At 53.9% G+C, this 10,356-nt stretch overlaps 1 protein-coding gene across 1 annotated transcript; it reads right to left on the bottom strand.

Moving 5' to 3' along the window:
* Nucleotides 1-4,811: 4,811 nt before the first annotated feature.
* TNFSF9 (TNF superfamily member 9) lies at nt 4,812-7,308 on the bottom strand. The gene is made up of 3 exons (XM_044377818.3): nt 6,919-7,308; nt 6,545-6,575; nt 4,812-5,551 (listed from the first exon to the last, which is right to left on the bottom strand). The coding sequence occupies exons 1-3, from the start codon at nt 7,306-7,308 to the stop codon at nt 5,067-5,069; spliced, it is 906 nt and encodes a 301-aa protein (XP_044233753.1). The 3' UTR covers nt 4,812-5,066.
* Between the last annotated feature and the right edge of the window lie 3,048 nt (nt 7,309-10,356).

Here is a 10,356-nt window from a genome sequence, read left to right as displayed (position 1 = left end):
TTTTGGAGGCCAAGAGTCCAAAATCAAAGTGTTGTCAGGATTGGTTATTTCTGAGGCTGCAAGGGAGGGGTCTGCTCCAGGTCCGACCCTCCTTGGTTTGTAGATATCCATCTTCACGATCACATGGCATTTTCTATGTGTGTGCACACACATGCCTATCTCCAAATTTCCAAGGACGCTGATCATATTGGATTAGGGCCCAGCCTAATGACCTCATTTGAACATAATTACTTCTTCTGTAAAGACTCTATTTCCAAATACAGTCACATTTTGAGGTCTTGGGGGTTACCGCTTCCACATATGAATCTGGGGGGGGCACACAATTCAGCCCAAACTTTTCTGTATTCTATGAGGTCACTTGGAAGTGACTGGGGGGGGGGGCACCTGGGTGGCTCAGTCGGTTGGGCATCTGCCTTCAGCTTGGGTCATGATTCTGAAGTCCTGGGATCAAGTCCCTCATCAGGCTCCCTTTCCCTCTGCCTGCCACCCTATCTGCTTGTGCTCTCTCTCTGTCAAATACATAAATAAATAAATCTTAAAAAAAAAAAAAAAAAGAGGAAGTGACCAGGGTTCGAGGTTATTGGCTGTGTGACATTGGGCTAACCTCCCTGGGCCTTAGTTTCTTTGCCTATAAAATGCGAATGAAAATAAAATAGTACCTTCCTGTTGGAGTCTTTGTAAAGCAATTAGTGCCTAGGACCAGTAAGCATCAATAAACATCAGCTGTAGTTCTGTCACTGTTGTAGAATTCCATCTGTATATCTTGGGTCTTGGTAACATCCTATGACATTATGGGGCCCAAGCATCCTTGCTGTGGGACACTCCCAAAACCATATAACCCAGGAAGCGGGACAGACTCTCAGATACCAAAACTACCAAGAAACGCACCAACAGCCTTGAGAGCCTGCATCCTTGGACAGCATGGAACAGAACCCACCCCAGAAGGAAATTCATGAAAGGACACTCAAGTTTCTCATGGCCCCCAAGGACAGATACTAAATGTAGTGGGTTGAATAGTGTCCCGCCCCCCCCCCAAAAAAATGTTTTTCATGCCCTTCCTGGAACCCCAGAATATGACCTTATTTGGAAATAGGGTCCTTGCAGATATAACTAGTTAAATTAAGATGAGGTTATCCTGGAGTAGTGTGAGCCATATATCCAATAGGTGCAATGTTCTTATAGGAAGAGTAGAAGAGAAACAGATGAGACACACAGAAGGAAAACAGACATGCCACAAGGGAGGCAGAGATGGCAGTAATGCAGAAGCCAGGAAAGGAACGCCATCCACCAGAAGCTGGAAGAGGCAGGGAAGGATTCTTCCCTAGAGCCTTTGGAGAGAGCATGGCCCTGCCAACACCTTGATTTTGGACTTCTGGCCTCCAGGACTGGTGGAAAATTATCTGGTGCTCTAAGCCACCCAGTTTATGGAACTTTGTTTTTGGTTTGTTTTAAGAAAGCTCCACGCCCAGCTTGGAGCCCAAGGTAGGGCTTGAACTCACGACCCTGATATCAACCCCTGGGCTGAAGTCCAGTCAGTGGCCCAACCCACTTCCACTGAGCCACCCAGGTGCCCCTACCATACTTTGTTAGAGCAACCCTAGGAAACTAATCCACTAGGGCATTCCACGTCACCAGGAAGAGGCTAGTAGCTCCTCTGTCTCTCTAGGGCTTTATGGTCTCATCTGTGAATCCCCACACATCTTCCTCCTCCCCCTCCCCCCCCCCCCCCCCCGCCCCACGCCGCCCCGCCCCGCACACGCTTCCCTCCATGCTTCTCTCACATACAGCTTCCAAATCCTGACCAGGACAGTTGGTAGAGCCAGGACTGCCCCTGTTCTTGTGGAGGAGATATGATTGGCCCAGCTTGAGTCATGTGTCCGCCCTGGCCCAATCAGCTGCGTGGGAGGACTGGCATCACCTGGTGCTATTCAAATAGGCAAGAACTAGGTTAGCCTGTTGCTGGCCCCTGGACCGAGTGTTCTGGGGAGCACCCTTCCCCCGCCAACCCTGGAGGTGAACCAAGTGGGAGGTTTTGGATGGCAAGGGCCATCCTAGAAGTCCAGAGCAAGCATGTAGCAATGGGGGCGGGGAGTAACAGTCATTTGCCAATATGTGAACCGGCCTGAAGCCATCTTGGACAAATGGCCACGAAGACATCTCTGACCTGAAGCCTTCGTAAGCACAGCACCCCCCCACACACCCTTTCCCTTTTACTTAACCACATCCTTGAGTATCTTGGGTCCTTGATCTGCTCTGGAGACATGACTGTGACACACCTATTCTCAAACAGTCTCCTTCTGAGTGCCCCCCCACCCCCGTATGGACTCCCAGCCTCTAGCAGGTCTGACGGGGGGAGGGGGTTTCAGGGATCTGCTCCTCTTGCAGCCACTCAAAACAGGCTTCTGTCTGTAAGTCCCCTTAATAAACCATGTCTCATCAAGCTGCCCTTGTAGGCCTTTTTCTTCCATCTTACAGCTCCTGAAGATTTGCCATTTTGCACATAGTTCCTTTTCATGCGACACCCAACTAGTATGGAACAGTTTATTTTTTGTGGGCTTTTTAAAGTTTATTTATTTTATTATTATTATTTTTTTAGTAATCTCGACACCCAACATGGGGCTTGAACTTACAACCCCAAGATCAAGGGCCACACGCTCTTCTAACTGGGCCAGCCAGGCACCCCTAGAACTAGGTCAATAATTTAATTCCTAATCAGGGTGATGCTCACAGGTGTCAGCTCAATGCCAGTCCTGCCCACTCAGGAGGGATTCTTTGAGAAAGGGTAGAGATGGGTCAGGCAAACAACATTCACTTCCACGTCCGCATCTTCACTGCCCGTCCCACACCCTTGTGTCTGGCCAGTGTGGGCCACTCTCCCCCCTCTGCCTCCCTCATTCCCATCCCTCCTCCTAAGACCTATCTACGTCCCCTGCTCTCTGGAGACTTCTCTGCCCACCCTAGCTTCTCTTGTCCTGTGTAAGAAGCCAAGACCCAGCTGGTTTATAGGGACCAGCAGTCAGATCTGCATGGTGGAGAAATTACGGCGCTGGGGGGACTGGCTGGGCTGGAGACAGTGTACTAGCAAATGTCTAACAACCGGCTCTCCAGAGGGGCAAAAATGAGGATGTGCGTTTATTACAAATTTGGCTGGCAAAAATGTGCAGCATATATCTACAAAAAATGTATTAAAATACTCTTTTATGGGGGCACCTGGGTGGCTCAGTCGTTAAGCGTCTGCCTTCAGCTCAGGGCGTGATCCCAGAGTACTGGGATCGAGCCCCACATCGGCTCCTCCGCTGGGAGCCTGCTTCTTCCTCTCCCACTCCCCCTGCCTGTGTTCCCTCTCTCGCTGGCTGTCTCTCTCTGTCAAATAAATAAATAAAATCATAAATAAATAAATAAATAAATAAATAAATACTCTTTTTTTAATTATTTAGTTATTTGAGAGAGAGAGAGAGAGCACGTGAGCACGTGCACATGAGCTGGGGGAGGAGCAGAGGGAGAGAGAATCCCAAGCAGACTCCCCACTGAGTGCACAGCCCACACAGATCCCACACTCCTGAGATCATGACCTGAGCTGAACTCAAGAGCCAGATGTTGGGACGCCTGGGTGGCTCAGTTAAGCGTCTGCCTTTGGCTCAGGGCATAATCCCAGGGTCCTGGGATCGAGCACCGCATAGGGCTCCCCACTCCGCTGGGAGCCTGCTTCTTCCTCTCCCACTCCCCCTGCTCGTGTTCCCTCTCTGGCTGGCTGTGTCTCTCTCTGTCAAATAAATAAATAAAATCTTAAAAAAGAAGAGTCAGATGTTTAACCAACTGAGCCACCCAGGTGCCCCTGTAAAATACTCTCCATTGCAAATTGCATAGTCAATGCTTACAGAATGCGGTCTTTGATTTTTCCCAGGCTTGTACACATAGCCTCGTATGGCTCCAAGTGACAAGGCTGGTATGTTCCTTTAAAGACTAAAATGAACTGGAACAACAAAGATGTCCCCACTTCACTTGCTTGTCAGTCATCTTGAGCAACTTCTTTGCTAAATCAGATTGTCTGAAAGCACAAGACAAATACTTCCTCAATTTCTCATGTGCTATTCACAACGTCACGGCTCAAGACAAGACACACTTTCGAGTTTAATCTGCATGTTTAATCCACACTTTCTCCATCACTGTCTTAAATAGGTGATCTGCACACAGTACGTGAAACCAACCCGAAGCATTTGCAGACACCCATGGCCAATTTTAAGTTACCAGCCTGAGGTCACCGAACAAGCGAGGTCCTGCATGATGGCATTTACACAGTACTTCCTCCGTGCAGATTCAAGTGGGTCACGTCACCGGCAGAGAGAATGACAACATGGGGACCAAGTCCCGAAAGCATAGGGTCGTTATTTCTCAAATAAGATACCTCGCGCTGTCTGGCATACAGTCGGGGTTCAATACTTCGTGGTCAGTCGGTTTGTAAGTATTAGATCAGCCAGTGCCACGCACCATCGCACACTCTCCCACACGGTCCCGTCACACAGGGTCACACACAGTCACAGTCCTAGTGCCAAGCGGGTATGCCTGATGGCCAGCCTGGCCAAAGCTGGGCTGTCTGTCTGTCTTGTTCCCAGGTTGTGTCCCCAACACCAAAACAGCGCCTGACACACAGGAGATGCTCGGAACCACTTGCGTGAATGAAGCTCGCACAGCATAGTCGCAGGGACCCTCAAAGACGAGCCCCCTTGAATGCCAGCGCACGGCTGGGGATGAGTCTTTATTTCTCATATATTAACATAAATAAAGATTTTCTTTTTATCTGTTTTGTTTGCTGACATTTCGCCAGCCCTGTACAGGGCCCTGCATACAGCAGATGTTCAATAAATATAAATGGAATGGATTAATATAAAGTACACTGTTGAGCCCGGCTCAGAATAAATACCAGAAGTTCGACTTAGGGCAAGAATGGGAGAGTGACTTGGAGAGTCCTCGAGGAGGGGGTCAGCAGCGGGGACCCCTGCCAAGCCAGGTGAGGTAGAGTCGCCAGGGCTTCCATCACCAAGAGCCCCAAAGAAAGAAGGCAGCATTCAGTCTCGGTCCAGGGACGGGGACCCAGTGGGCCATGATGAGGGGAGTCCAGTGGGGACTTTGGTGGCCACTCTGAAGAGGCCCAAGATCGTGGCCCCCTGCGCGAGCTGCCAGGTGAGGTGCACCCCAGCCTCAGCCCGCAGGTGAACACCCAGGCGCTGGCCGGCGCGCAGGTGCAGTAGGCTGCCCCGGAAACCGGCTGCCGAGTCCCGGGCCTCTGAGGATGGAGGAGGCAGGTCCAAGGTCAGAGCCAGGGCTTCCGCCCCGACACCAAGAGGCTGCAGGTGCAGGGCCGCGGAGATGGAGCCGGAGCCTTTGCTGGGCACCACCCGCTGCAGCTTCAGGTGCAAGAAAACATAGTAGACCCCGGGTTCTGCCACCGTCAGCTCCCGACTGTGCTGGTCGTAACTCAGGCCCGGCCCCAGGAACACGCCCGCCAGGCCCGGGTCACTGTACCAGCGCAGGGGCCCTTCGGTCAGCTGTACTGAGGGAGGAAAAAGAGGGGGAGGTTCCTTGAGTGTGGCTGTGGAGCAGGGGGGGCAGCCCTGGGGACGGGTGCTGGGGTGCTGGGGCTCTGAGCTGGAGAGGGACAGAGGAAGGAAGAGGTTTCCAGGGGGAGGTGAAGTTGGTGAGGGAAGGGAGAACAGGACTCCGAGGGAGGGGAGGGTGGGGAGGACAGGACTCGGAGGGAGGGGAGGGTGGGGAGGACAGTCTTGAGGAGGGAGAGTGAGGGTGCAGGGTGGGAAAAGCAGAAGGAAGCTTGAGGAGGGGATACAACGCCAAAGGTGGCAGTCTGACTGGGGAGAGCATGGTGGGGAGGGAAGGAAGGGGGTGGGGAGGGAAGGAAGGGGGTTGGCAGGGAGGTGAGGGGAATGGGGGAGGTGGCACAGCCTGGAGGGGACTCAGCAGAGACGGAGGGGGTGGAAGGGAGAGTGTCAGGAAGGGGGAGAAGACAGAAGGGAAGCGGTGGGGAGGGGAGAGTGGGGAAGGAGAGGAAGAAGAAGGGAGGGGGAAGGGATGGGGAGGAGTGAGGAAGGGGCAGGATGAGGGGAAGGGAGGGGAGAGGATAGGGAGGAAGAGTCTGGAAGGGGAAAGGAGTTCGAAGGAGATCTCCAGAAGGAGGGAAGGTGGGGGGGACGTGGGTGAGGAGTGAGGGCCCGGACCTCCCAGAGCCCAGCAGGAGAGACAAGAGCAGGTGGGATCTGTGGGATCAAGCCCCAGGTCTGGGGGCGGGGAGGGGGCGGAGGGAGCCTGATGTAGGTACATTTGGTGTCAGAGGAGGAAAATCCGGCACCATGAGAGGGTCATGGGAAGGTCAGGAAGACAGTGGAGGTTCAAAGAGGTGAGGGGACAGCTTTTAGAGAGAAGGAGAAGAGGGTCAGATGGAGGAAGAGGAGGCCTCCCTGTCCCGGGGTTCCTCCACCTTGTTGCCACCCCCGCCCGGTGCGCCCAAGGGGAATGACCTCGGGACACTTACCATCTCGGGCCACCAGCTGCGCGAACACGCCCTGCGGAGAGAGGAAAGGCGGAAAGTGGGTGGAGGCTCCCGGTCCTGCTGCGCCGCCCCCTGGAAAGCGAGGGTTCCGGGGGTCTGTGCGGTCCTTAGACCTCGCACGTGCTGCAGATGAATACACCAGCATCCACGCGCACCCAGAGCTGGTGGTTCAACCTGCCCCAATCCCTGGGGTCTGCAAGGACAGAACCTCGAAATTCAGCAGAGTAAAGAGGAGCGATTCCCTCCAAGGGCCCTTGGGAAGGAAACGGGGCGACCCCAAGGGCCTGGGAGAAAAGCGAGGTTCTCCGGAAGTCAGGAAAGAACGTGAGTCCCCTTTACGGTTGGAGATAAGAGACCTCAGGGTCCGCGATGGAGAAAGGGTTACCCTCTGGGGCCCGGAACGCAGATGGAGCCTCACGGGGGTGCCCCCCGAAGTCCTGGATAAAGAAGGGGTGCTCTCGGGGGTCCGGGTGGGAGAAGGGGTTCCGGGCGCATCTCACCTGCGGAGAGTCGGGGAGGCGGGCGCCGGCGTCGGGCAGGTCCTCGGGGAGCCCGGGGAGCCGGGGGCCGGGCGCGGCGGGGGCCCGGGGTGCGTCCCAGGCGCGGAGCGCGCAGAAGGCGCAGACGCCGGTGAGCAGCAGCAACGCGGCGCTCAGGGCCCAGGGCAGCGGGCTGCAGGCGCTGCGGGGGGGCGCGGGCGGCCGCTGGGCCTCGGGGTCCGCGGCGGCGTCGGTGCGGGGGCACATGGCCGGCGGCTGGCGGCTGCAGCCCGGCCCGGGGCCCCGCGCTTTATAGAACTCAGGAAGCCGCGTTTTCCGGGGCGGGGCGGGTGGGGATGCCGGCGCCCCGCCTTCCGTCTGAAGTTTCCCTAACTTTCTCTTCTCTGAATCTCTCTCCGATTTCCATCTCCTTTCTCGCCCGCCAAGGCCTACCCCACCGTTTCCTCTTTGTCCCTAGTTCTCTCCCTCCCGTGTCTCCCGGATCTCTCTCCGCCTCTGTCTCTCTGGGTGTCTCTTTGTAGCTCTGCCTCGCCTCGTGTCTGTGCCTCTCTGTGCCTCTCATTTGTCCCCGTCTCTGTGGACTGTCACTGTAAGAGGTCTCAGGGAATCTTTCCATCCCTGGGCCTCATTTTTTTCCGTGCGTCTGTCTCTGTCTCTCTGTCTCTCCCTGTCTCTCTATGTCTCCGACTCTCTGATTTTCGATTTCTTGGTCTCTCAGCCCGTCTCTTTCCCTTCCTTCTTGCCACTCCCTAGCCCCCCATCACTGCGGCTCCCCCAGCACTCCCCTAAATCCAGCATATCTGCAGAAGGGTCAGGAAACAGCCAGGCCTCAGCCCCTTCTCTGGAGTATAAGCCCCCCAGTTGGAACCTTGAGTGGCAGGCTCAGCCCTCCCCCCACCTTCCCTCACCTTCCCCGGGAGCCCTGGGCCTTCCCTGGCTTGCCCCCACCCACCCATCTGGAGGCTTCCCGTCAGGGGCCCCTCCTGGACCCCACAAGCAGAAGGCTGGAGAGTCCAGGTAGAGAAATCCCCCTGATAGGGAAGGGACAGTCTTGGCTAAAGCAGAGGAAACTCAAATTTCCCGTTCACTCTGCCCTGGTGGAGGCGGGGTGAGAGGAGGAGCAGAGCAGGCCCGAAAACTTGGACCCAAAAGAGGAAGCGACCATATATTGAGACACAGGCAGCACTGGGAAAGCCCTGGCCTCCTCCAGAAGCCCAGCGGAGCCGGCCTGGCCGAGTGAACACTGGCCCGGCAAGGGACTTATCTATCAGCGCTGCACGGATTGGCAGCTGGGAAGTGGCCGGGGCGGGGTGGGGGTGGGGCGGGGTGTCGGGATTTGGGTTCAACAGAATCATTATGCGATGGTTACCCTGCATTCTATTTTGTTGTATCGGGCCTCCTTGGAGAATTACAGGAAGCAAACAGTGATGATGCTGGCTGTTGTTGGTGCTAACAGGTGCTAAATGCTTCCGTATCTGAACTGTTATGAAGTGTGACACCCAACTAGCAAACTAGCCAGGCAGCAGCACCTGGGGATTTGTTAGTTATGCAAATTCTAGTACCGCAAACTAGGCCTATTGACACTCTGGGAGCAGAAGCCCAGGAATCAGTGTGTGGTTGAGCCCTCCAGGCGATTATTTTGATGCTTGCCTAAGCTAGAGATGCCACTGCCTTGTACCAGGGGTCGTTCCTTCGCACCTGCCATCCCTCTGGCTGGAATGTTCTTTCCCAGACCAGCAGGCAGCAACACTTTCGGTTCCAACCTCACTGTGGGTAGAGACGGTGCTGTGACAGCTAAGCGATTGTTTTGAGAACTAAACCAAAATTGTTACCCAGCAGGGAGGGAAGCCAAGTATCATCTCCCTAGCAGAATTCCACCATCGCCATCCCCCAAGGCTCCCCGACTGGGGGTGACCGTCCCCCCCAACTCCAAAAGAGAGCATGGTAGATGGCAGGTAACATTGAGGAGTTTGCTTCAAGGAGATCCCCAAAAGAGACACCAGCTTTTCTCCCCAGCAGGGCGGAAAAACAGCTGTTTCTAGTGTTGCTTTTTCCTCCCGAGAGCCGGAAGGGCAGTCTGTGGCCAGAGGAAGCTAGCTGAGGGTAGAAGAATCATGCTGGAAACCCAAGTGGTAAGCAGACCCCTGACTACAAATGCAGGAGCTGAAATTTCCCCACCCCAACCCTCGCCCCCACTCAGCACCCAGGACTGGGAAGACGGGACAGTAAAAGACCCCTCTCCTAAGAATTGGACCAACCGGGGAGAAAGATTTACCAATCCTAAGGCCAAAGGGTCCTCTCCCGATGGCAACGCCCCGCCAAGAATCTCACAGGGCATGGGCCAGTCTGTTTATGATTAAGTCCTACCCCACGGCAGGCCACAGCCAGGGATTGCCTCAGCTGACCAAAAAAAAAAAAAGACAAAAAGAGGTATTTGAGGGGCGCCTGGGTGGCACAGCGGTTAAGCATCTGCCTTCGGCTCAGGGCGTGATCCCGGCGTTATGGGATTGAGCCCCACATCAGGCTCCTCCGCTATTAGCCTGCTTCTTCCTCTCCCACTCCCCCTGCTTGTGTTTCCTCTCTCGCTGGCTGTCTCTCTCTCTGTCGAATAAATAAATAAAATCTTAAAAAAAAAAAAAGAGGTATTTGGGAGACCATAGGCATCACCTTCTCTGAGGAAGCAAATGAAAGTGTCCCACCCTGGGGTCCCATTATATGGCCCATGGGATTTCCTTGGTCGCATTTCCACCATCCGAAATATCCTTGTTCGTTTTGTTTCCTTGCTTGTTCTGCCCAGGAGGTTGTTATCTCCTGAAGAGTCGTATCTCCATCTGCCCTATCAATAGAAAGCTATCAATAGTACTCAATAATAAAATAAACAAATAATAAATAAATAAAATAATAAATAATACATAAAACTATCAGTAGTACTCAATAATACTCACTGAACGAACAAACGAATGAATGAATAAATGAATGAATGAAGTGTAGAGCATGACAGTTTCCAGCATGGGCTCTAGAGGTCAACAAACTACAGTCCAGCAGTGACACATTTTGTGTTTCATTGTTTCTGGTTTTAAGTGGCGGGGAAACATCAAAAGAAGAAGATTTCACGGCATGTGCAAATCATATGCAATTCAAATTGCGGTGTCCACAAATAAAGTTCCATCCGCACACCGCCGTGCCCACTCACTTGCGTGTCATCTGTGGTCGCCTTGGCGGTACTACGGCAGCGTTCAGTGTTGCAAGAGAGACTGGTCCACAAAGCCCAAAATATTTACTCTCTCTGGTCCA

The sequence above is a fragment of the Ursus arctos genome, unplaced genomic scaffold, assembly GCF_023065955.2.
Source record: "Ursus arctos isolate Adak ecotype North America unplaced genomic scaffold, UrsArc2.0 scaffold_14, whole genome shotgun sequence".
NCBI classification, from domain to species: domain Eukaryota; kingdom Metazoa; phylum Chordata; class Mammalia; order Carnivora; family Ursidae; genus Ursus; species Ursus arctos.
Note: the sequence above shows the minus strand (reverse complement) of the source record. Positions and strands in the feature narration are given on the sequence as shown.